Source organism: Cibotium barometz, chromosome 14 (assembly GCF_041138505.1).
Source record: "Cibotium barometz isolate CiBa-2024 chromosome 14, ASM4113850v1, whole genome shotgun sequence".
Taxonomy (NCBI): Eukaryota; Viridiplantae; Streptophyta; class Polypodiopsida; order Cyatheales; family Cibotiaceae; genus Cibotium; species Cibotium barometz.
The window spans coordinates 262738-290701 of NC_141059.1; the positions used below are offsets into that span (position 1 = coordinate 262738).

The following is a 27964-nucleotide window of genomic DNA, read 5'->3' on the forward strand; positions in this document are numbered from 1 at the left end:
CACAGATGCTGCGCGGAGATCGCCTTGGATTCGCCCCTCGTTTCAAGGAACTCGCACGTGTGGGCCATGTGCCTACCCATACCCTCGTCCCTCTACGCGGCATTTTGTGTACCTGCCACGTGGACGCGCACGTCTTTTCGGACCGTGACCCGCCGCCACTCAGATGTTGGGCCCAGCCCCACTTTCCAACCATAGCCGCGCGCTTTAGATAGTAGTCACTAGTGTGTTTCCTCGATTATGTGGAATAAACTAAAAATAGTTCAAGATAATGCAGCGTAGAGACAGCAAGACATCGCCGTGGAAGAAGAATTCAAAAGTCAAACCTTATAGAAATACCTGCAAGAAATCAACTCATCGCTGTGGAAGAAGAATTCAAAGACAAACCTTATAGAAGTTAGGTGTTTCGAAGCCATGAAAGGGGGCGGCGGGGGATCATGTGACTGTTTGTCACGAATTGTTCGCCGCGTTATTCTTCACCCACACCATTTTTGGCTGCTCACAAATATCCGAGAAAGAATCTAATATCCTTAGAGAAAGAATCTAAGGATTGAAGGGGGAGTTTGCACACTCACTAGTGCAGGTGCGAGGAGCAGATGGCAGCAGGGACGCAGCAACGCATGAGCATCCGCGACACAGGCGCTTGGGCAGCAACAAATACAATTCTCTCTGCAATGCTTTACTTAATCGACTTCGGCACCAACATTAGCACGCTTCGAAAGTACCATTTCTACCAATTCTCATGTGATCTATCTCATCCTTCCGATGATCCTGCATGCAACACCATAGTTCATGATGGGAACAACCCTTACAAGGCTGCTTTCACAGTAAGTCTCCTCCTCATGGTAGCGGCTCATGTCTCCAACAGCCTCATCTTCTGGATGACTCTGAACCCCAACCATCACCCCCTTCGCTTGGCCTACTTTTTGCCCTTGATTCACCTCTACAGACTCCTCAAAGTGTTGTGGCAGACTTGCAGCTGCAACAGGTAGGTAATGCACTTCATGTTGTTTTTGATTTTTTCATTTTTATTTTTAGCAAAAGGGAAATTATAGAACCAAAGAAGGAAAGTTCAAACAATTACATAATGCTTTTGACTCAAGAAGCATAACTTCTGCATGAGGGAAAAACTCATGAACCCCTATTCTAGATACTCTTTCAGGCAAGAAGGCTCTGAATATATTCTGTCAGTTCAGAATCGTGCCTCATCAGCTCGAACTCTTCATTAGAGACCACACTATCCGTCTCAAGGCGGTCTTGCTGAATGGTTTTGATCTATTCATCCTTGGCTCTCAACATTTTAAACATTTCATCTGTGTTATGCATAGTGTATTGAGCTTTGCACATCTTGAAGCCTACTTTAACTGTCAGTTTTATCTGCACATACAAGTCTCTGCTTACACACTGGAACAAGTTAATTTTTGATTTGTTAAAAAAATCACGCATTTTTGCCCAGCCACATAGTCCATAGGTATTCAGCTCTAATGATGTTCCACATTGCTGTGGAACACCCAACTGGCACTCCTAATAGCAATTTCTTCCAAGTGAGCTCCTTGTCCAGCATGGGGCGGAGACGCACTTGCAAGAGCCTCAGCACCTCCCCATTACACTAACATGTAATGAGCAAAATGGCTCATTCATCCTCGTTTTGCAAGCTTCTTATAACCCATTTCATCGTCATCCTGTTTGCCACATCTTCAATCTTCAGAGCTCCTAGGCCACCTTCTTTCTTCAGCTGTGTGCAGACTTGCCATGCGACTTTCAGGATTTTTTACACATCAACATCTTGTTTTGCCAGCTTCTTATAAACCATTTCATTGCCATCTTGTCTGTCACATCTTCAATGTTCGGAGCTCCTAGGCCACCTTTCTTCTTCGGCAATGTGTAGGCTTGCCATGCGACTTTCGGGATTTTGTATACATGAGCATTTCCAGACCATAGGAATTCCTGCACATGGTATTCAGTTCTTTTATTTCCCTTGTTGAGGCTTCCAGCAGGAGAGGAAGTAAATGGTACAGGGGAACAGTATGTGCTTCAGAACCAGCAGTCTGGCAGCCTGCTGGTACCCCTTCCATTGGTCAAACTTTCCCTCGACCTTATCCATGACCCAGCTCCATCTTTGGTGTAGCGTGACTCCAAAACCCATGGGTATGCCTAGGTGCTGAAATATTTGGTCTTCTTGGATGACCTTGCAGCCATGATCCAACAACCACTGAGGGGGCGCTTGAACCAAGGTTTTTATCCTTGTTTTCTCATGATTAATCTTAGATCTTGAAGTCAAGCAGAAAAGATACAAGCATCTCCAAAATGCTTTAGTTGAACCCTCATCATTATGGACAAGGCTGCTGGTATTATCCGCGAACTGCCGGAGACACAATTGACCCTTATTCCCAGGTAAGTTGATCCCTTTTAGGGACCCTTTTCTCATGGCGTCCTTACAAGCCAACCTAGAGCATCAACGACAATTGTAAACAGAAGTGGGGCAAGAGGACAACCCTACTTATCTTTTCAAGTCAAAGGCTTCTATTAGCTTGCCATAAAGCGTGACTCTTGCTCTCGCATATGACTAAAGACAATGCTGAATCTGGCGAAGTTCTCTCCCATCCCCATGCCCCTTAATGATTGCAATATTAAATCCATTCCAATCTGTCATAAGCTTTGTCAAAGTTAGTCTTAAAGAACATGAAGTCCTAGTTGGTTTGTTGAGCATGTTCTATTCCTTCCCACGTGGCATGGCAGCAAGGATATATATATATATATATACCTAGATGAATCCAGGAACATGCCCGAATTCACCGTTTAGGAACGTGCATGTTATATACTCATGGTAGTCAACCCACAAGACTATATAACTATCAACTCCATTATGCATAATATGGACTAGATACTACGACATCCCCACTAACATCATCAGTGCCCAATAGCGGGTGTAGAACTCTGTATCAAGATATGCTCATGGCACCAAAGTGTGCTGAATAGAGAGTGCAAGAGAGAGAGAGAGATATGGAGCAATTATGCTGAATATACTGAAGCAAAACAGTCCCAAGCAAGAGACACTGGAAGTCTCATAAGTGAGGGAGCAAAATATGTACAAGACTGAATGAAAAGTGAGAGGCTAGCCCCACCTATTTATAGGTGAGGAGGGCTGGCCGACTAGAGCTGAATATGCTGGCCGACTAGAGCATATGAGCTGGCCGACTGGTAAAATACCAAAAGGGCTAGGAAAAATCCCAGAAAAATATGTAAAATAGGGGTGGCCAGCCCACAATCAAGGGCCATGCAAAAGGGACCAAAAGAACACCAGAAATGGGCAGAAACTGGGGATGAATGTGCTAACAAAAAACATAGTTATAGTGCAAGAGCACTTCTCAAGCATCTTTAGCACCCCCTCAACTCACTTTTGGGGAGAGAGAGAGGCAGCCTGCAAGTTGATCTTAGAATGTAGGGCAAGAACAATGCTTGTAGGCCCTAGGGTTAGAAATTACTCTCCAAGAGCTGGGAGAGACTATAGACTCTCTATGGTGTGGCAAGAATCTGTAGACTTGGGAGCCCTTCCATTCTCGATCAACGAGAGTGATAAAACTTAATCATAAGAAGGGGCCCAAGGAAATGATCAATAACTGGAGATCCATAACCAAGCTCACCACCGCCTTCTAAAAATTTGCAATGACTTTGGCAAGAAGGCTATCTAGTAGTCTAAGGGATTGGATTAGAAAAGAGCAAAAAGGGTTGACCTACATCTCCGGAGGTTTGACAGAAACTCAGTACGAAGGCCTTTGTGTGAATATATGCTCTTATGTGTGTGTACCCAGTGTTTCAAGATTGCACTAAGCACATTGAGGTGCATTACCACTATGTCAGGGAAAGATTCTCTGCAGAAGAGACCAGCTTGGTGTATGTGCCTACACATGACAACATGGCACATTTATTCATGAAGGCTCTTCCTTGTGAGAAAAGTTTGAAGCTTTTCAGCACTCTCTCCTCTGCGTTTTTCTCAGATTTGCAGCCTCTTTGTTGCTGCATTTTCTGGACAGCATCTGCTGATCACTCCTCTACAGATTGGCTTCATCGCTTGCAGCCATCAGGTAATTTTCTGATCATCGTTTCATTCCACGTGGAGTTTGGACATAGGCTGCGTGTTTTTTCAGGACAGCAACCCTTTTTTGGCTGCATTTTCCTCTCCGGTGGTCATTCCCATTTGCAGAGGGGGTTTGTGGTGTTTCGAGCTTTGGTGGCACCCTTGGTACTTGTGGAGGACACTTCTTCAGAGATTGTGCGTTTTCTTGAGGAGAGCCCAAGCTACTGTCCTTGTTGATGCCTTTCCCTCTTGCACCCTCTTACAGCATATTCCCAGGCCGTGTGTGGCTGCCTTGCCTCTCTATATCAAATCTGCATTTTTTGCTTCCCTCTTCTGGTGACCTCAAGGTTGGAAGTACAGTCGACAGAAGCTTTTGCTTTTTTTTTTTGCTACAGGAGGATTCTCGAGTGCTGTCCAGCCTGTTAGGGTTGCTTTTTGGTGGGAGGAAAGACCCTATATCAGCGTTTTCTGATTTGGACAGTTTTATTTTATGAGGGTTGGTCCTATTGATTGGATCAATGATGACAGCTTCAGATTTGGCTCCCATACCACTCTCTTGTTATTTCCTAGATGAGGCAGACAAGTTGGATGGTGGTAACTTTCAGTCATGGAAGTTGCAGGTTACTTCTATTCTCAGGGAGTATGGTTTGATGGAGTTTCTCTCGTACAAGAATCGGTGCTTGCTGGACCTTGCCTCTACGGAGGATGTGTGTCGGTGGAGGAAGACTGATGGACAGATCTATGGCTTTCTCCTTCTGAATTGTCAGGATTCGGTTCTTTGACACGTCATCTATGCTCCTGATGATGCTTCTACTTTCTGTGTGTGGTAGTTGCTTTGTGACCTATATGGTGATGCCAGTGATCGCCAGTTGGTTTCTGCTTCTGGGTGCTATGTAGCCAGTGATCTTGTGGATGCTTGCTTGTAAGCTTGATAATATAATCCACAATATCCAAATGGAAAGAGTGCTAAACGTGTGCACATAAAGCCAACTTCACACTTCCACGATAAAATTTTGTGAATTCATAAATCCTTAAATCAACAAGCTGTCTATTGCTCATGCTCATGCCCATGCTCATGCTCTTGCTTCTTCATAGGCTATGAAGTGGCTGGCCATGCTTAATAGCAATGATGGTAAATGTGGTCCCCACTTGAGATCTTTTCTCTTCCTCATTGATAAAAGGAAGCCTCCGCTTCCAAGAAAGCCTATGCTTTGATACCAATGAAACTCACGGCGGGTGCCCGGGGGACTAGGGCCTTTGACACACTTGTCGATACCATTAAAGCATATTAAAACATTTAAACATGGCCATAGCCTTAACACATCCATCATCACCACTTTGCATGAAACATAAAAGCTAGACAAAACATCCACAAATGCTGAAAGTGGAGTTTGCACGTGTGACACCGCATAGAGGCCGGAATGGGCCACCCCCCCCCTCCCCCCCGGGGAGTATTTTATTACCCAAGGAGAATAATATCATGTGAAACCGATCCCGTCAAGTGGGAATAGACTACGTTGGACACCCACACGTGTAATAGCACAACTTAAATATCACAATTTGAATGGACAACTTAATAACAACTGAAAACTGAAATGAAAAGAAATGTTGATCAATGGACACCAGCATTGGGGTCGGAACGAGCTGACCCCCCCCTCAATATATGATATATTATTGGGAGTATTAACAAATACAATGCTCCATGGATTCAAAGAACCAGATGATGTCCATGTACAACTGAGATGAATACAGTACCAAACAAGAGGCTCGAAGTAGACGTTCGAAGGAGAGCGACCCACTTGAGTGGTCAAGTCTCTACAGTCCTGTGCCTTCACTGGAATCCGCGGAGAGCACCCCACTGGTGTTCCAGGACCACGCACAAACAGGCGCTCCCGTACTAACGCCTGGCTCTCCCGATCTCGGCACCCTTGGACCGCAGTTCTCCAGAAGCTTGGACCACCCGGCACTGAACGGGTGTTAGCAATAGATAGTATCCCTTTTCAGATTTACATTAAAGTCCTTTAATTAAATCTCAATCCACTTACTTGTAGCTCGCAAATGGAAGACAAATACCGAGGTGTCTATGTGCAGCTACTAGAGATGGACACCAGGGCGCAGAAGCCTGTCGAGGAGGAGGAGCAGCAGCCGCCTGTGTAGCCGCCTGAAGAGGGGAGCGAAGATCCGCCTGTAGTAGCCGCCTATGGAAGTGAGGCGCAACCGCCTGTAGCCGCCTATGGAAGGGAGGCGCAACCGCCTGCAAGGGAGCACAACCGCCTGTTGTGGAGGAGGAGGAGGCGCAGCCACCAGTAGCAGCCTGTGGGAGGCGTGCGCAACCGCGTGAGGGGTAGAGGGAGCAGCCGCCTAAGGAGAGGAGTGCAGCCGCCAGAGCTGAAGAGCAGAGCCGCCTGAGGGAGGCGTAGCCGCTTGTTGTGGAGAAGGTGCAGCCGCCTGCAAGGGAGGAGGAGGCGCAGCCGCCAGCTGAAGAGGAGCGCAGCTTGCTGGGAGAGCACAGCCGCCTACTGTGCAAAGCGTAGCCGTCTGGAGAGGAGAGGTGCAGCACCCTATAGAGTGGGGGTGCGGCCGCCTGAGAGCAAATGAGGAGGAGATGATCGCCGGCTGTGTTTCCAAGCGGGTGGTGGTCGCTCTTTTGTACGAGTTGGAGAGAGAGCACACGACCACAGCTGGCCGGCTCCCCAAGCTTGCATGGGGGCGGCCAGTTTCAAGGTGGGGTGTGGGTAGGTGGCCATGCACGCACCCCCACACATAAAGGGTTAAGAGTGGGGTTTCCATCCCCACGTTGGCCCATACGTGGGTGCCCATAATGGGTGCCCACTTTTAAATGAATGTGAACTTACAACCTTATAAAAAATAAAGGTTTGAAAGAAAGCTATTAAACAAACAAGTGCAATACACTTACCACCTTTTCACACGCAACAAAACTCGTCAGAAGACAGGGCAAACTTCACGACTCACTTGTAGGCGTCCCCGCTCAGTAAGTGGCACGTCAAACAGGCAAACACAAGAATACAAGTCATGCGAAAACAGTTCCAAACATGCAAAACATGAATGCATGTGCAAATAGTATCATGGACATATCTCCCGTTCATGGAACAAGTACAAAACATCTGTCGGGCACAAAAATGGCACGACTGAAAACATAAATCCCGGTCTTCCTATGGAGTGACAGTCCCATAGGTAAGACATAGATCTAGGCACGAGCCTCCCTATGGAGTGACAGTCTCATAGGCAAGACACGGCACAAATACTGGCTCTTCCATGGCGTGACAATCCCATGGATAGAACACAGTCCAGGTCATACACGGGTGGCACCAGTCCAGCTCCCATCCATACGACACCGTCCTGCTAACACATGGGTGGCACCAGTCTGGTTCCCGTCCATGTTATGCAAAAAATACTGGCCCCTTCACACGAGACACTGGTCTGGCCTCAAGTGAACGAGACACAAATCTGGAGATGGACCAAATGGTCGGCCAATTGGTGACATCCCCCCGGGCTTCTAAAGAGTTGTCCTCAACTGAAAAGCCTCAAGATATGCCTGCAACAACTGTGGGTAGTCAATAAAATAATCCTCATTTACCCACTTTGCATCAATGGGCAAATAATTCTTGAACTTCACAAGGTATCTCCTGGAAAGCTTTCCTGCAGGTAGCTTTCGCTCCTTGTGAAAGACAATCTGTTCTGGCTAGAGGATCTCCTCAAGCTCATCAATCTCAGGCGGATCTTCTTTGACAGGCTCATCATGATCTGGCCCCACATATTTCCGAAAAAGACTCACATGAAATGCGTTGTGAATCTTCCAATGACTAGGTAAAGCAAGCCTGTATGACACTTCACATGGAAAGAAAGTTTGCCATTCTCATCTGCTTTTCCGAAAGCTTTGTTTGAGATAGAAAGTATCTCAAGCTTTGATGATCTGTCTTGACTACAAATTCAGTCCCAAGAAGATAATGTTTCCATATCTTTAAGGCATGAATTACAGCCAAGAGCTCTTTCTCATAGATATCCATATGAAGCTTAGCATCATGCAAACGACGGCTCTCATATGCAACTGCATGCCCTTCTTGATTTAGGACAGCCCCTATACAATCGCCACAAGCATCACATTCTACTACGAATGACCTTTGCAAGTCAGGAACAATTAATACGGGTCCACATATGATAGCATGCTTGAGCTGCAAGAAGGCGTCTTGTTCTTTTGAAGTCCATTTGAAAGTGGTTTTCTTCTTTGTGAGATCATGTAGAGGGGTGGCTATCATAGCAAAATGCCTTATGAAACGCCTATAATATCAACATAATCCTAGAAAACTACGTACTTGATGTACGTTTTGCAATTCTGGCCAATTCTGAATGGTTTCTATCTTTGCAGGATCCATTGTTACTCCATCCTTGGATACAATGTGACCCAAATAATGTATCTCGGAAAGAAAGAACTCACTTTTCTTGGCATTAATGAAAAGTTTATGCTTCCACAACTCTTCGAACACTGTGACCAAATGAGTTCTATGTTCCTGCTCATTCTTGGAGAAAACCAAGATGTCATCAAAGAATACACTTGTGAATTTGCGATGGGATCGGAATATCCTATCCATCATACGATTAAACGTGGCAGGTACATTGGTGAGACCAAAAGGCATCACCAAAAATTCATATAATCCAAAAGCTGTCCTGAATGTAGTTTTATGGACATCTTGTGGCACCACTTGTATTTGGTGGTAACCACTCTTCAAGTCAAGACGGCTGAAACAAGCCGAACCATCAAGCTTATCCAAAATGTCATTAATACGCGGAATTGGGAATCTATTCTTGATGGTAAGCTTGTTTAAAGCTCTATAGTCCACACACATGCGGAATGACCCATCTTTCTTTTGAACAAGAAGCACAGGAGAGCAATAAGGTGATGAACTAGGCTGAACCAAACCTTTCTCTAAAAGCTCATTTACTTGCTTCATGATCTCTTCTTGTTGTGCGGCACTCACACGGTATGCGGGTTTGTTAGGTGGAGAACTACTTGGCACAAGATCTATGCGATGATCTTCGGGGCTTTGGGGAGGTAATTCACCTGGCAATGCATCAGCAAAACAATCGTTGGATGCATGAAGAAAATTCAGCCTATCGTAAGTCATAGCATCCACATTTTGATGACTTGGTACAATGCTATGACGAACAAAAACCAAGTACGCAGAAAGACTCTTTTTCATTGCTTTATTAATCTGGATGTGAGATACAAGTGGGATGGAATCCCCTTCTTTGCCGGCATCAATGAAATGCATGCGGCCTCTATGCATAAAAGAAATCATGTTGGTCTTGTACTCTTTGCGGGGCTCAAGCCTATGATGCCATGGCTTGCCTAGCAATACATCACATCCATTTAGTGGTGCAACTAAGAAATGCTCATTATCAAGGTAGCCCTGGATATGTATGCGCAACTTCCCTATCAGTGGGGTAACCTGCACCTCTTTACCACAACAAAGGCAGCTTCTGCTTCAATCTAAGGTCCCATGTTCTCAACCTCAATACCCAAGGCAGCTGCCGTTTGTATAGAGATGAAGGTATCGGTTGCACAGTCATCAAACATGAATAAGGCGGGCTGATCCTTGATTTGACCCCAAGCTTTGCATACCATCCGCTCTTTTGCATCATGTTTTGTGTTTCCCTACACATCGGGAACTGCATGCACATTAGCCTTGGTTTGCTTATCCTCATGCTTTGGTTTGCGGTCAGGGCATTGTCGAAACATGTGCTCTTTGCTGCCACAAGAAAAACATTTTTCCTCCTTGGCATATTGCTCCCTTTGCTCGGGGGTCAAGCCAAATTTGTTCTTCTTTGGGCCCTGATCTTTAGATGAGGTATTTTCAGCTTTACCTCCCTTGTGGGTCTCCCGGAAGTTCTTTTTAGGTGGCTGTCCACCTTTTTGCAGATTTGGGACAGCCTTGGCTTTGCCCTTTGAACCGCCTTGATCTTGCTTAATTTTGAGCACCAATTGCTCCGTAGCAAGAGTAGAGGCTGTAAGCTGTTGCAAAGTATGTTTCGGGTGCAATTCAATGCCCGAACGATAAGCTGGTTGCAATCCGGAGCGAAACTTCCTCTTTCTTTCATCATCAGTGATTTGCATAAAAGGAGTTACCTCGAGCAACACTTTCCAAAACTTGTTGACATACTGTTGCACACTTTTATTATCTCTTTGCTCAAGTCTATCCCACTTTTGGGTGAGAGTTTGCTCCGCATTAGGTGGCAAAAACTGAGCATAAAATCTGTCCTTAAACTCTTTCCAGGTGCAAATGGGGTCTTTGGTGATCTTTTTAGTGGTCCACTAATGAGCAGTGGTCGCCTTCAAAAACATGCTAGCATGGCGTACTTTAGACTTCTCAGTGAAGTCTTCATCGCTAAAAGCAATGTCAAATTGTGCCACAAATGCTAACACTTTGGAAGTATCATGCTCTCCATGAAAAACATCAAACTTAACGGACTTGTCACCTGCTTTAAATTCCTTGAGCTTTCTGGCATGAGGCTCATGGTCCTCTCTTTTTCTTTTCTCTTTATCCAATTGGGCAGCCCTATCTGCATGGGCTCCATGGGCCATCATGGAAGCTTCATGAAGCACGGTGGCATGTGCTCCACGAATTTGAGAATCAGATGCATGTGACTTTCCTGCATAAGGCAATGCCTCTCCATGAGAATTCAGTAGGCAAAGCTCTTCTAGTGGCAGACCTGCCACCCCTTCCATGGGATACATGTCTTGAATGCATGTGACCATCATGCCCTCCATGAGCACTAGCATACATATACCTGTCAAGCTTTGTGCCTTGTGGAGAAGATGCATGACGAGAGGTGACTGTCACCTCTTCCCTTTGCATAAATGACCTCAACCTTTGAGATGCGGGATCTCCATGCTTCAAGCGAGGTGGATTTCTGAATTTCAGCTCTCCATCTTCCCCTTCTTTGATGTCACCTTTGCGGAGGAGGTAGGAAAGTGCCAACTCCCTTGGCTTCTTGCCTACTTCCCGTGCCATGGACTCAAAAGTCACGTCTACCATTGCGTTGGCTTTCCTTGCTTCAATGGCACTTTGCACATGGGGATCTTCATGCAAAAATTTTAGCTCTTGCTCTTGTGCCTGCAAAAGCTTTCTCATATGCTCCAATTTAGCCCTCATTGCATCAGGCTCTTCTTCTTGCATGACTGTCTTTCCTCGAGACAGTTGTCCCCTTGAATCACTATCATTTACCCTCTCAAGGGGCTTGTGCCTTCCTTGTAAAGCATCAGAACCACGCGAGGCACTTGATGTGCCCCTCGAATTAGGCACTTTCAAAGGGTTGCCTTGGCTGTCCATTGTGTTAAGTGTGCTAGAAGCAGGGTGTCCAATATGTGTGGGAGAAGGAAGAATTAGGGTTAGGTTAATTCATGTGTGGGAGACATACACAGAGAGAACAAGGGAGAGAGAGAGAGAGAGAGTTGTGGGGATAAGTCAACTCATCAAGTGAGTGTGTGACTCCCCTATCACACATGTATATTGCACTAGTACACATAGTGCACTTAGTACTTTTAATGTACTAAGTGTACTATGTACTATAACTTATGGGCTTGTACACACTATAAGGGTGGGCATAACGCCTTTACCCCAACAACCTCCCACTTAAAGGCAAAGTGCCCTTAAGTAAAGGAAAAGAAAAATCAGCATGTACATGATAATATACAAGGCCAAATCAAGGCTGAAACTGGCCTCATCCAATGCCCATCAAGTGTCTGCAATGAGCAAACCGCTCCGGAGGCAAACTCTTTGTCAACAGATCAGCCGGGTTGTCATCCGTATGAATCTTAACAAGCTGAATTTGCTTGTTCTCTATCACCTCTCTGATGAAGTGATACTTCACATCCACATGCTTCGTCTTTGCATGAAAGACAGGGTTCTTTGCCAACTGGATGGCACTCTGACTGTCACAATGCAACAATGGAATATCCCCTGTATAACCCAAATCAACCACTAACCGAGATAGCCATAATGCCTCCTTGCAAGCCTCTGTGGCTGCAATATACTCGGCCTCTGTAGTAGATAAGGCTGTGCACTTCTGCATCCTGGATATCCATGACACAGCACCTCCTGTGAATGTAAACACATAACCGCTAGTAGACTTCCGGTTATCTGGATGACCGGCATAATCCGAATCCGTTTAACCATGCACTAATGCATCCTGTTTGCCAAAGCAAATGCACAAATCCTGTGTGCCCTTCAGGTATCTCATGACACCTTTCACTGCTTCCCAATGCTTCTTGCCAGGGTTGGCCATGTATCTAGAAACCACTCCCACTGCAAATGCAATGTCCGGCCTAGTAGCAACCATGGCATACATGAGACTGCCACACGCTGAAGCATACGGAATCTTGGCCATATCAGCCCTGTCTCTATCTGACTGTGGGCTGTCCATAGCACTGAGTTTCACATATGGAGGCAAAGGAGTACTAGTCTTCTTCCCCCCGTCCATATTGAACCTCTGCAAGACTTTGCCAATGTATTCCTTCTGAGACAAATACAACACATGCTGATTTCTGTCCCGAAGTATCCGCATACCCAAGATGTGATTTGCATCACCCAAATCCTTCATATCAAAGGTTTGATGCAGCCTCTGCTTCAAGGTATCCATCTCTTTACGAGATTTCCCGGCAATCAACATATCATCAACATACAAGATGAGGATCAATAGACTGCCATCCAAAGCTTTCTTGGTGTACAAGCAGTGATCTATGTCACTTCTCCTGAATTTCTGAGATTTCATGAATGTATCAAATTTATGATACCATTCTCTTGGTGCCTGTTTGAGCCCATAAAGACTCTTTTTCAGCTTGCATACAAGCTTCTCCTTTCCACTCACTGCATAACCCTCTGGCTGCTGCATATATATCTCCTCATGGAGATCACCGTGAAGAAAAGCAGTCTTCACATCCATCTGAATCAAGTCCAGATCATCATGCGCAACCAAAGCCAACACAGCTCTAAGTGTGGTCATTTTGACCACTGGAGAGAAGATCTCATCAAAGTCCACACCATATTCCTGCTTGAAGCCCTTAGCCACTAACCTGGCTTTGTATCTTGGCTTTGCATCTGGTGCAACTTTGAGCCTGTATACCCATTTGCATGGCAAAACCTTCTTGCCTGCAGGCAAATGCACCAACTTCCAAGTTCCATTTTTATGCAGAGAATCCATCTCTGACTTCATGGCATGCTCCCATAGAGCCTTGTCTGCCCTCTGTAAAGCCTCCTTATAACATGAGGGCTCCCCACAGTCAGTGAGCATCAAGTAGTCAACCCCTGGAACAAACCTGTCAGGGGCTCTGGAGGGTCTAGTGGACCTCCGTACCCAATGACCATCATTTGCAGGTTGCTGTCCAGCCTGCATATCACCCATTGGTGGCTCCTGTTCCATGCCATAAGGCTGAAATATCATGCCCGGTATCTCCTCCAACTGTGGTATATCCATAGGGATATCTTCTGCCATCTCTGGCTGTCCATTTGGACCATTTTCAGCACCATTTAAGGGCTGGTTTTCCTGCTGTAATGGCTGATTTACAGCCCTTTGTTGTTGTCCATGATGTCCATCATCATCAAAGATGACTCTGCCAGGCTCCTGTTGCCTTGCAGGCTCCTTATACATGCATGTTTCATAAAAAATGACATCATTGCTGCGTATAATCTTTCTATTCACGGGATCCCAAAGTCTATACCCCATTTCACCTCTGTCACCATATCCTAGGAATATGCATTTGTGAGACTTAGGATCAAGTTTGGTGCGCATTTCCCTGCGTATGTGCACGTACGCAACGCAACCAAACACTCTCAAGTGCTTGTATGACGGAGGCTTCCCTGTCCATACTTCTTCTGGCACTTTCCCACCAAGCCTCGTATTAGGTGACCTGTTTATAAGGTGAACGGCTGTCATAACAGCTTCAGCCCAAAAACCATGAGGTAATGCAGCATGTGACAACATAGAACGGACCTTCTCCTGAATGGTCCTGTTCATCCTCTCTGCTGTCCCGTTTTATGGAGGATCATAAGGAGTAGAGAGCTCCCTCTTGATGCCTTTAGCATCACAAAAGTCTTGAAACTGTTTGGACATATACTCTCCACCATTGTCGGAACGCAAAGCCTTCAGTGTTTTGCCAGTTTGATTCTCAACATGAGCAACAAACTTCTGAAACACTGAGAATGTATCACTCTTCAAACGAAGAGGATAAACCCACACCTTGCGTGTGGCATCATCTATAAAAGACACAAAATATTTTGCCCCTCCCAAAGAAAGCTGAGGCATCTCACATACATCTGTATGCACAAGCTCTAACTGAGCATCTTTCTGTCCAAGAGCTTTCTTGTGGGGGCACTGTAGTTGCCTACCATATATACAATGCTCACAAAACTGAAAACTTGAAAACTTTAGAGAAGGCAAGTAACCCAAACGAGACAATTGCTCCATTCCTTTGACACTCATGTGTCCCAACGGGCTATGCCACATAGAAATTTCCGGCAGCTCGGTTGCATTTACATTAGCATGGTGACAAACACCTGCATGCATGAAATAAAGAGTGTCCACCTTAGAGCCTCTGGCAACAACCAGTGAGCCCTTACTAATTTTCCACTTTCCACTACCAAATGTGGTAACATAATCAGCATCATCAAGCTGTCCAGTAGAAAGCAGATTCTTCTTGATCTCAGGCACATGCCTGACATCATGGAGCATAAGCTGTGAGCCATCTGAAAATACAAGCCTCACATCACCTCTGCCAAGAATCTTGCATGCATGGTTATCACCCAAATAAACCACTCCTTCATTGCCAGCAGTATACCTGACAAACAAGTCTCTGCAACCTGTGACATGAAAGGAGGCACCTGAATCAATGATCCATGAGTGCATACCATGACCACCTGTAAGAAGTGAATGGGCATCAAGTGAAGACGTAAATAGGACCTCATCCTCACTGCCACCTGCATGTGACACATTGATTTCTTCAATCTTGACTCCACTTTTGCCCTTTGGCTTTACATCTTTGGCTTCATCTTTCTCTTTGTCTTTGCCTTTTCCCTTTTCCTTTTGATCATTTTTCCATTTGTAGCATTGCTTTTTAATGTGTCCCTTTTTGCCACAATAATGGCATTCCAAATCCTTTTTGGAGCGAGACTTGCTCCTTCCCCTTTCTTGGCTTTTTCCCCTTTGCTGGGATCTCCCACGTGCATTCATTGCATTGGACTTTCCAACAGAGTTGTTTTTCCTGTTCATCTCTTCTTGAAGAAGAGCACCCTCAACATCTGCATATGACAGCATAGCATGCGAATTGCTAGTGGCTGTCCTGAATGTGTCCCAACTCTATGGCAAAGTGCATAACAGAAAAGTGGCTTTGAACTCATCGTCCATTGCCAACTTTTGATTAATGACCTGGCTGACAATACCATTAAACTCATTTAGATGGGCTGTTATAGACGCCCCTTCCTTCATCTGAAGACCTATGAGTTTCTTCAACCAATACACTTTGCTTGAGGCACTTTGTTGGGCATACAAGTCCTGCAATCTCTGCCACATTCCCCAAGCTGTCTTCTCTTCACGAATGCTGAAAAGTAATGAGTCTGACACAGACAACATGATAGTAGATCTTGCCAGCTCATCCATATCTTCCCACTCTTCAGCAGCAGTAAGAGAAGCGGGCATTACACCCCTTTCTTTGATAGGCTTGTGCTGCTTTTTCTGGAGCAACACATTGTAGCACTGGGTTTGCCAAATATCATAATTATGCGAGCCTTCAAGCTTCTTGATGTGAAGCAATGAAGAGCTCTCACCTGTGGTTGCCATAGCAATATGCAACCTGTCAATGCCTGATTCCCTGCAAAATGTGCAAACACTGCACCAAAAGCACACAAAGTGCTCACAGTTGTTCTCCCAAGCTTTATCTCCCACTGCGGAAGCAAGAATGCAACTTTTCTCCCACTGTATGTGATGAAAACACCAAAATCTGGTTGCTGCAGATTTTGGACAGCACCTTAAATGTGCTTTGTTGCCCTTCCAAAGTACTGTACAGCAGTACCAAGTGCTCACCAATGATGTACCAAACCTGTACCGGCAAGTACAGCAGCTGAAATTGAACCTTTTCCTCACTCAAATCAGTGTACAGCCATGCCAAAACTTGCACAAAGCTGTGCCAAATCTGTACCAGCAAGTACAGTAGCAATAAATGCTCTTCTGGCTGTCCAAATGAGTGAAAATCAGACTTTTACAGTCCTGTACACTGCATACAACAGTCCCGAACAGAAATTGGGCAAAAGCCCCTTGACTGCAAGCTGATTTTTGAGGATTCAAGGCATAAATGTCTTGCCTGCTGCTTTGCCAAGCTCAACAAGCATACAAACTTAAAAAGCCCCTTGATTTAAGATCAATTTCTGATCATACATGGTACATTGACGCACATGAAGGCATCCAGAGTGTTCACGATGCTTCCCCCTGGCCACATATACATCAAATACATGAAAGCCCCTTGATTTACAGGCACATTGAGTGCTTGTAAGGCATCAACACATTATCCACAGCATCAAATGCGATTGCCTGCATGCAAATCAACCAAATCGGCACAAAAGCCCCTTGATTTGCACTGCAATTTGCTGCAATTTTGCCCAAATGTGCGATTTCTCACATCATACAGCATGTATGAGTGCTTAATTGCACAATTACATCAAAAGCCCCAAATTTCGACATCCAATTTCCTGCAAATTGATCTTGATTGTGACCAATTTCTTGCAAATTGATTCTGATTGTGACCAATGTCACCCAATTTTGCCAATTTTGCTCAAAAATTGAGCAATTTGGCACCTGTACCTGCTCAATTGATTACTGTACTTGCTCAATTTGCAAATCCCAAAAAAAAATTGAAGCAGAATAGCTTGTAATTTTCTGATTTTTCTCTGATTTGCAGGCGGGTTGATGAATTTGGTGCTGATGCTTATGCAGTTGCTCCTGCTTGTTGCTGTGGGAGGCAACCTCTCCTGTGTGTGGGTTCTTGTTCTCTTGCTCTTCTGCAAGATCATGCGAGACCCTCTCAACGCTACCGCTATGGCTCTCTGACGGAGAAGGCTCTTCGATGCAGATCTCTTCTCACCGTGATGAGGATCCGTGGTCGTAGCGTGTGGAAAAAAAAGTGTGTTGCCTGCAACACAGGGCGTAGCAAGGGGCGGAAAGCTGAGACGGGGTGAAGGTGACGAGCAGCGCCGTCTTCGCCTGTAGCCTAGTAGCCTTCGCTTACTTGTCTAACGCCTCTTCGCTCCACGCTGTTCGCCAACGCCTCTTCGCTCCACGCTCAGCTGCCTAGTATTCGATGGACGCCCGCCACCCCACCGACTTCGCCTAGTCGCCAGCGCCGTGTAGTGCTACACGCTTCCCAACGTCGAATCCAGGTACTACGCCGATGCCCCCTTGGATTCGCACTTCAAGATTACACGCCTTGTGGCTTTACGCCTAGCGCTTGCCCTTCTACGTGCCCGAGCTGCCACCTCTCGCGACTGCCTGTGCCTGTTGGCTGGCTAATGCAAGGACCGCCCGTTGGCTGGCCAATGCAAGGACCGCCCGTTGGCTGGCTATTGATGATTCTCCAACTAGCGAAAGTGCAGCCAGCAGCTTGAAGGCGCACAACTGAAAAATGGGTAGCTCCAGGAGTGACTAGCTCTGATACCAGTTGTGTGGGAGAAGGAAGAATTAGGGTTAGGTTAATTCATGTGTGGGAGACATACACAGAGAGAACAAGGGAGAGAGAGAGAGAGAGTTGTGGGGATAAGTCAACTCATCAAGTGAGTGTGTGACTCCCCTATCACACATGTATATTGCACTAGTACACATAGTGCACTTAGTACTTTTAATGTACTAAGTGTACTATGTTCTATAACTTATGGGCTTGTACACACTATAAGGGTGGGCATAACGCCGTTAGTTCATGTGTGGGAGACATACACAGAGAGAACAAGGGAGAGAGAGAGAGAGAGAGAGTTGTGGGGATAAGTCAACTCATCAAGTGAGTGTGTGACTCCCCTATCACACATGTATATTGCACTAGTACACATAGTGCACTTAGTACTTTTAATGTACTAAGTGTACTATGTACTATAACTTATGGGCTTGTACACACTATAAGGGTGGGCATAACGCCTTTACCCCAACACAATACACAGGTTCGTTTCCCCACTAAGAAGAGGAAAATAACCGTGCTCTGATACCAATGAAACCGATCCCGTCAAGTGGGAATAGACTCCGTTGGACACCCACACGCGTAATAGCACAACTTAAATATCACAATTTGAATGGACAACTTAATAACAACTGAAAACTGAAATGAAAAGAAATGTTGATCAATGGACACCAGCATTGGGGCCGGAACGGGCTGACCCCCCCCCCCCCCCCCCCTCCTTAATATATGATATATCATTGGGAGTATTTAACAAATACAATGCTCCATGGGTTCAAAGAACCAGATGATGTCCATGTACAACCGAGATGAATACAGCACCAAACAAGAGGCTCGAAGTAGACGTTCAAAGGAGAGCGACCCACTTGAGTGGTCAAGTCTCTACGGTCCTGTGCCTTCACTAGAATCCGCGGAGAGCGCCCCACTGGTCTTCCAGGACCACGCACAAACAGGCGCTCCCGTACTAACGCCTGGCTGTCCCGATCTCGGCACCCTTGGACCGCGGTTCTCCAGAAGCTTGGACTACCCGGCACCGAACGGGTGTTAGCGATAGAGAGTATCCCTTTTCAGATTTACATTAAAGTCCTTTAATTAAATCTCAATCCACTTACTTGTAGCTCGCAAATGGAAGACAAATACCGAGGCGTCTATGTGCAGCTACTAGAGATGGACACCAGGGCGCAGAAGCCTGTCAAGGAGGAGGAGGAGCTGCTGCCTGAAGAGGGGAGCGCAGAGCCGCCTGTAGCCGCCTATGGAAGGGAGGCGCAACCGCCTGCAAGGGAGCACAACCGCCTGCTGTGCAGGGCGCAGCCGCCTGCTGTGGAGGAGGAGGCGGCGCAGCCACCAGTAGCAGCCTGTGGGAGGCGTGCGCAACCGCCTGAGGGGTAGAGGGAGCAGCCGCCTAAGGAGAGGAGTGCAACCGCTAGCTGAAGAGCACAGCCGCCTGAGGGAGGCGTAGCCGCCTGTTGTGGAGAAGGTGCAGCCGCCTGCAAGGGAGGAGGAGGAGGCGCAGCCGCCAGCTGAACAGGAGCGCAGCCTGCTGGGAGAGCACAGCCGCCTGCTGTGCAGAGCGCAGCCGTCTGGAGAGGAGAGGCGCAGCACCCTGGAGAGTGGGGGTGCGGCCGCCTGAGAGCAAACGTTAGAGTCCAATCCACGAATGAATTGCTCCATCTTAGCCTGCTCAGATAACCCTAACTGCTGTGCTAAAGTAATAACCTTACCGGAAAACTGAAGCACTGGGGATCCGTTCTATCTGAGTCCATAGAACTCGTCTTTCAGACCGGTCATGTACTGGGGCGGGAGAAATCTGGTCTTCAAGTCGTGGACAAAGATGTCCTAGTCAAAGGCTGTGACACCTGTGGCCTGGTCTGTATGAATACTAGACCAATGCTGCCACCAAGTGACTGCCTCACCAGTGAGATGGGGAGCCGCTAAGTGGACTTTGTCTTGAGGGTCTGTGATCCTAGCTAATGGAAAATGAGCATTAAACTGATGAATGATCACACTTACCATCATACTTACTGAACTTTGGTTGACTGCGAATGATGGTGGTTGATGCTGCTGCGGACTGCTGGCTGGTGACACCTATGATTGGGGAGACTGAGGAGAGCTGCTGATACCTCAAGTGTATGGCCTCCTTTTCCCGTTGGTGCTCGAGTAACATACGTTCTCGATCAAGCTCACGTTGGTATTCCCGAGCGGCAAGTTTAGCCTGACGCCGGTCTTCGTTGATCCTGCGTTGGGCTTCCTCATAGTCCCGTCTTTCTTCTTTTTCTCTTTTCCTTCGGGCCTCATCTTCTCTCCGTTGTTGTCCCATCTGAAAGAAGAGGGAGATCTAGTCGGGTGCTGCTGGAGGTGTAGGAGGACGTGCTGCTGCTGCCTCCAAGAGTTGGAGACGCTCCATGAGCAGCTGGTTCTGAGCTCTAAGAAAAGCTATGGTGTCTGCTGTAGGCGGAAGAACATGGTCTCCTTCGGGGGAGACGTCTTCCGGCTGATGAGTACTCTCTTCTGTAGACATGATGTTGAAGTCGGTGGTCGTGCCGGAACGCAATCTAACCATCCAAGGATGCCCCCACGCTAGGATACGGTGTGTGTGGACAATCTGAATCTGATACCAATGTGATATGCAGCGGAAGTCTTTGTATTGGAAGATCCTGTCACACAAATGCTCACACCGTCTTCTGTATCCTGAGTTTCGTGAGTTTAGCAATCCACTTTAATACTTCAAACTTTAAAGAGATATGAGAGAGAGATATGAGAACTGTACACGAGATTGGGTCCCGAATTACCCACTGAAGGGCCCCCTATCCCGATAACGAGATAGTATTTGCTTTATTTCTTTAGAGAGAATGATTGTGGACTGTAGATAAGCCAAACGCAAGATCTCGGAGGATCGGAGATTGGCTGAACTGTACACGGCTGTAGAAACACCTCGATGACCTGATCTCGAGCCTATGCACTCTTCCCAAGGGCCTGAGGAAGGGCTGCACACGTGAGGCTGAGAAAGGAGATGGTGGACTGTTCTAAGCTATGTTAGAATGCTGTAAATGCTTATGAATGGTGTGTTACCTTCACCAGATGACTGTTGCATGTATGGATGATGCACCGAAGGCGGGGTACTGCTGTAGAACTGATGCAAGACTGAAAACGCAGGCTGCTGGACAGAAACGCAGGCTGTACTGCTGCTGGACAGAAACGCATATGTGTACGGCTGCTGCTGGACAGAAACGCAGGCTGGCTGCAGGCGACTGGTTCACATGCAGAAAACGCTGGCTGAATTCTGCCGTTGAACTGAGGCTGGGCTGTATGCTGAATTAGGGGCTGATTTGATGCTGAATGCAGGCGCCTATGGCTGTAGGGACTGCTGAACTGCAGGCGTTGGAGAACCAGGGCTGGCTGAAGCACACTCAAGCCCTCCAAGGGCTGGATGAGACTAGTCTAGTGCTGAAGGCAAGGGAACTCCTAGGGCTGAGGAGGAAAGCTCTTAGCACACTGAAGACTGAATGATAAACTAAGCCCTATGCAAGCCTATTTATACTAACTGGAGGTTGGTCAAGTTGGCTGGTCATTTAATAAAGTTTATATTTATAAATGACAATAAATGCTAAATAAATACTATAAAATATGAAAAAAATACCAGATAAATCCTAGTAAATTCCCTAAGGCTTCTGGGATGTTCTAAATGATGCACAGGCATATGAATGCATATTATGCAGGATGCAGAGTGCTTTCTGATGCAAACCCTAAGGCTTCTACTGACTCTACATGCATGAATGATTCTCTCCAAGTGGGTTAAGGGACTTGACTGACTTACTGACCCGCTAAGGCTGAGGGATGACCTACGTAGCTCGTGCCTGACTTATCCTCGACTGAGGATGTACAATGGGGTCACGGCGTACGACAAATATCATCCTACTGGGTTCTAATACTGTACAACTGTTGCACTTCTGATGATGAGCCATTTTGTCACCGTGCACTGAGTGCAGAGTGCATGTGACATTATGTTCATATTATCGCAGGTTCATTAAGCATTTTTCTCTTTTGGCTGGTCCATTGCATGATCTTACAAAGAAGAAGATTGCTTTTGTTTGGGGTATTAGACAAAAGATAGCTTTTGAGAAGCTGAAAGATACCATTAGTTAACGGCCAGTTCTTATTGTGCCAGATTTGCATAAGCCTTTTGTTGTGGAATGTGATGCAAGTGGGGATTTGTTAAATCAAGAAGGCCATGCTATGGCTTTTGAAAGTCAAAGATTGCAAGATGTAGAGACGCATAGTACAATCTATGAGAAAGAATTAATGACTGTGATTCATGCTTTAACTATATGAAAGCACTCTCTTAGATTCTTCACACTTCTGGAAAGAATAATTCAGTAGTTGATGCATTATCTCGTAGGCCCAAGGCAAGTGCTATCACCATTGCCTACCATAAGGACCTTTCATCTATGCCTCAAATGTATACTACTGATGAAGATTTCAAAGAGATATGGGCTGATTTACAGGCTGCAAAATCAGTCCATCCTTTCTCCATTAAGGATGATTATTTATATCACCATCAAGCTTCGTCAAAAGGTCATGGATGAAGCACATGCACCTCCCTATGTAGGTCATAGAGGTATTTTGCCCACTACTCAAGCTTTGGAAAGATATTTCTATTAGCCTTCTATGCGGGCTGTTATAGAAAAATATGTACGTGAGTGTGTGGTATGCCAGAAAGTTAAGTATGATAGGTATAAGTTTCCTGGTTTACTTCAGCCTTTGTCTATCCCTCAAGCACCTAGGATAGCATAGCAATGGAATTTATCACAGATCTTGCTCGATCTGCTTATGGTAATAATGCTATTTGGACTATTGTTGATCGCTTTAGTAAGCAAGCTCATTTTATTTCCGTAAGAAAGACTAGCCCAATCATATGGCTCGACTCTTTCTTTTCCATGTTTTCAAACATCATGGAATACCTAAGTCCATTGTGGGAGACAGAGATCCAAGGACCATGAGCTTATTTTGGAGAGCTGTCTTTGACAATATAGGTACTAAGCCCAATTTCTCTTCTGCCTATCATCCCCAAACAGATGGGCAAAGTGAAATAGCTAATTCAATGGTCCTTGATCTACTCAAATGCTATGTTTCTGATCAAAAGACAGCATGGGAAAAGTATTTACCCTTGGTTGAGTTTGCATACAACAATAGAGTCCATTCCTCCACTGGCAAAACTCCATTTGAGGTTATCTATGGCAAGGTAATACTGCCACCCATCCTTCGCACTAAGGATGGATACTGCCTATGCACAAGTTTGGGCAGCCATACAATGCTCTCAAGCAAAGCACAAGAAAGCTGCCGACCGGAGCCATACAACACTCTCAAGCAAAGCACAAGAAAGCTGCCGATCGGCATCGGCGTCATATGGACATCAAAGAGCAGGATTGGGTTCTTCTCAAGTTTGAAAAGGCGCGTCTCCGCGAGAGGCCAGGACAAGAAAGCAAGGTTCTCAAACTTGCCAACAGGTATTATGGTCCATTTCAGGTTATTCAAAAGATTAATGATGTGGCTTTTAGGTTGGCTTTGCCCAATCATTGGAAGATACATATTGCTTTCCACATCAGCGTGTTGAAACCATATATTGGAACTCCACCTTCTCAACCAGTTACAGAAGATCCACTAGAAGTGGATGATTTAGAAGAGGTGCTTCAATTAGAACAGATTGTCTCCCATCAAGAGCGTAAGCTTAAGGGAGGCAAGGTTATACACAAATATTTGGTTAAATTCAAGAATTATTCCCCTATGGATTCAAGCTGGATGCAAGAACAAGATCTTAAAGAATACCCTGATCTCCTCAACAACTATTTGGAACCTTTTTAGTTGAGGACAACTGTTTAGAAGCCGGGGGGAAAGTAACTACTCCCTAATTTCTCAGGATTCATATTGTAAATTCTCTATTATCCATGGACATGGGTGTTGGACACTACATGTAGCCCTAGAATGTTTATGGTTAAGCTTCCCATGTATGTGTATGCTAGCTGTCTACGAGATCCTGGCTGCATAGAAGCATGTTAAGCATTTGATGGATCTTGGAGAACCAAATGCAATACATAAAGCCATGGATATTTGATGGATCTTAGAGAGCCAAATACCATAGTCCTTGTAAATATCAAGTACATATAAATAGATGGGGTTTCTTCCAAAATATGTGTTTAAATGCATACATTTGTGTGCATGGCTTATTTTTATTTGCGTGTATTGTTTTGTTTTGCTTGGACAATGCTTGTATTTTATTGCATGAGAAGCTCATGGATTTGGGGACGCCTGGATTGCACCCATGGGTTAGTATGTTGCATAACCTGTCTTCAATTAACTTGTATTGATGTATTTGTACAGGAATAATTAGCATTTTGAAGGCAGTCCACTCTTATGCGGATTTTCTATCTCCATGTGGCATGCATGCATGACAATCTAGCTAAGTATGGTTGATAAACTTCTTCTCCATGATGGGAAACCTCCATGCATGCGTTGAGTAAAGTGACAAAATTAATAGCAGTAGGATGTACGGAATCATCTTTCTAAATCCTCTGGTAAAGGATGAGGGCATGGTTGAGTTCACAATGTTTGTCTCCGGTTGCTACAAGTTCTATGCAGGAGAACCCTTGGGAAGTGCTGTGCATTTTCCTAAGGTTGATTTTCAACCACTAGATGGTTGATCTCATTGAAGTTAAGCCACATTGCAGAAATCGGCATTGCTGGGCAATCTTAGTGAAGGGTGCTGGGCACCATATTGCCAGCTTGTAGCTGGGCTACTTGTGGGCAAATATAGTTTTTGTAAGTTGTTTTCGTGTTCAATCATTTTGGAAGAAACGGTGGTGTATGGCTGGGCCAAGCCACCCATTTTATGTACATGTAAAATTCTTACTCCCTTGAAGGCAATACATATCCTTAAAGGGGGGTGGACCAGCCCATCTTTTGGTCCCTAGTGCAGTATCATTTCTTTTCAGTATTTCCACATTGTATAATCAATTGTTATGGCTATGTATGTGGGATATGGCAGTGATCAAAGGATGATAAATCTTGTGATTTCAGTACTTAATTCTGTATAACCACGCCCCCGTTTGTGACAGTTTCATCATCCGCCCACGCTACATGGACACACACCTATCTTTTGGGGCGAGATGTGCGATTGGCCAAATCCGCACCTCGTCCCACTAGCTGAGAGTGGAGACTGCCAGATATGGACCCAGGGCGGCCGCACCAGAGGACAAGCAATGCTAGCTCTGTCACACAGAACCCAAGACAGAGGATCATTACATATACCGATGCCTTGTATACTATGAGATTCAAGGGAGGTTCGACTGCCTCTTCTAAGTTGGGTTTGGACCACTTTCCAGGATCATGGACTTCCCAGATCAGAGATGCCTGACACTTTTTCTTCTAGAGCTCCGCAAACACAGGTAGTCCTTAGTGAGATCCAGATCAACTGTACTCGAGGACCAGCACACAGAGCTCTCACCGACTTCTTCCATACCCGCACTCCGAGGGCCGATCCACCCACCATACCCAGACCACATGCTAGTGCAGGAGCTCGGCCGAGAGAGATGACACTCGACAGAGCCACTGAGTTATGCAGAGCTCAATGCCCCAGACCCCATGGGCCTCGCCCACGGCCACGCCACCACAGGAGGATCCGGGCCATCATCTCCCATCATCGCAGGACCTTCTCGCGCCGGCTCAATTTCACCACCTTGAGCACCATGTCACAACGGCCCATGAGTGATGTATTAGGGTGATATGAGAGCTCTCTGCTCATGTACCTAGATCAGATTTTATAGTTCTAGATTTTTGTTATCTTTATTTATTACTATTTTGTACCTAGGATGATGTACCTCATGGATATGATGTAACCTTTTGGTCTCATAGGTCATTTTGGCCTTTTGAAGACGTTAATACAATTTTCTCTCTCTCTCTCTCTCTCACAGCCTCAACATCGGTGATGTATGATATCTTATATCCCTCTTATGGCACTGGATGGAGTTAGACATAGATCTGCATAGCATGCTTGTACTACCCCTTCAGCATATAGAGATGCATCTTGCCTTAGCACTCCATCCACATCCCCACCCCCCCTTATATTGTTTGTATATGGGCTCCACCGATCCATGATGATTCACAGTTGTATCCAAACACATGCACACTTTTTCTTTTCTTTCTTTTCTTCTGATGACCGGAAGAACACAGTTGTATTATTTTTTGTCTCATAGGCCGACTTTGGCCTCTCGTAGACGTTAATATATCTTTCTTTCTTTCTTCTTTCACACACACACGCGCGCGCGCGCGCGCGTGGGCGCGCGCGCGCGCTAACACGAACATGTGCTGGTGCGTACATATGGTGGTGCTAATATTTTTCCATGACTTTTGCAGTCTTAAAGACCTCCTAGATAGTCAAGAAGAGTCCAGAAGCTTATACAATATCCTTGGCGCTTCTCTTGAGACAACCCCTCAATTTATTCTACAGTTCCATGTAGCTGTCTCACTTGGGCTGTATCATGCATACAATCATGTCACACCTGGCTTGACTAATACTAACGGAGAGCCGATTCCAAGGATTCTAGTTATTTCTCTTTTGGTATCTGCGGTGTCTGGAGCCTACAATGGGAGCGTGGCCATTTTATCTCTGGTGCCAAATTCTACATTTGCTAGGAAAGCTTGCATCGCCATGGCAGGGGGTAAGTATCTGCATGTTGAGCTTTTAAAGAAGTACCTTGAAAATGTGTGCAGTGGTTCTAACCAATGGATGTTTTGTTTCTTTGATTTATATGCTTAGGTGTTCACACGCTTGCTGCAATGTCAGCAAAGGCCATGATTAATGCAGCATTAGCCGAATCTCTTCCTACCTCTACCCCTCTCATTCCTTACTTTCTTGTTGCACTAACAATTCCCTGGATTTTCTATGGTCTTCTGTACAGTAAAAGCTGTACCAATTATAAATGGTGGCTGACATGTGCACACTCTCTTGCATTTGCTCATGTGAGTCTCAACATAGGGCCAATGTATGTGGTTGTGAAACATTTCAGAAGGTTGCTCTACTACTACCCTTTCTTGATTCTGGGCTCCCTTTTACACCTCTTTGTAGAGTTACTAGGCCTTGGAGCTGTGCTAGTTACCGGGCGATACGTTTCTAAGTGGGGTGTCCCTTGTCACCCTGCCATTTTTGATGACGGGTTAAAGGAAGACAACATGTACTTAACTTGCAATTTATTTTTGGGGGCAGTTTGTCCATCACTTCTCCTCCTCGTCCTCACAACTGTGGTTTTTATTCTGGTGGATAAAGAGGGCAGCTTTCAAAGGCTAGGTGAGCACCAAGCACCTATGAATGCAATTGATCAGACCAAGATGTCATTAACTATGCTTGGCCATGGATCGATACATAAGCAACGAATCAACGAGAGTGAGCAAGAGCAAGAGTACCCACTACAATCACAACCAACAGACAACAATCAGTTGTTTCTTCGAACCTCATTTTCCTCATCGTAACAGCTTTGGTTTTCAGAATAGTATGGGGACCAAGCAGCCAAAGATGCTCTGCATGAGGGATCGAACATCAGCTCCCCGACTCACCAGTAGCTGTTTGGTCATCTTCATCTCTAGCAGCAACATCTATTCAACATAGTCGTTCAGGAAAGACTGTTATATTTTGTCAGCTTTTCATAAAATGCGTATTTTGTTGGAATGTGAACACTCTTGTGAACACGCATCTAACTAGATCTCAACCACCGGTGCATGCAAGCGGCATGCAACCGTCACCTTCTACATCCATGTAATCGTGCTCGTGCAATAACACAATTAGTCTATTGGTGTCTCTCATCCCTCTCTCATCTCTATGCATGTCTCTGTCTGTGTGAGAGTCTGTGTGTTGAATCAATTATGTTCTTTAATCTTTTGAGGCCTCCTGGCCTTTCTTACATGGTATCAGATAAGCCTCCTAGGGATCCTCGGGCCTGTGTTGCCCATCAACCCTCTGCTGCATTTTCTGTAAATGACCTTGACCTGTTATGTCTGTTCAATGGCTTCTACAGTCCCTTTCTGGCGATCGACCCTGAAATCAAAGAACATGCACCAAATTGTGCAGAAGCTCGTCTTGCAGAAGTGGATGGACCTCCGCACTTCAGTGCTTCTGATCC

At 45.7% G+C, this 27964-nt stretch overlaps 1 protein-coding gene across 1 annotated transcript; it reads left to right on the forward strand.

Annotated features, from left to right (window-relative positions):
• The first annotated feature begins 271 nt into the window (after window positions 1-271).
• On the forward strand, window positions 272-27511 carry LOC147631519 (uncharacterized). The gene is made up of 3 exons (XM_086808023.1): window positions 272-985; window positions 26205-26509; window positions 26608-27511. Exons 1-3 carry the CDS (start codon window positions 594-596, stop codon window positions 27315-27317), a joined length of 1407 nt encoding a protein of 468 aa, XP_086664149.1. The 5' UTR covers window positions 272-593; the 3' UTR covers window positions 27318-27511.
• Window positions 27512-27964: the final 453 nt, after the last annotated feature.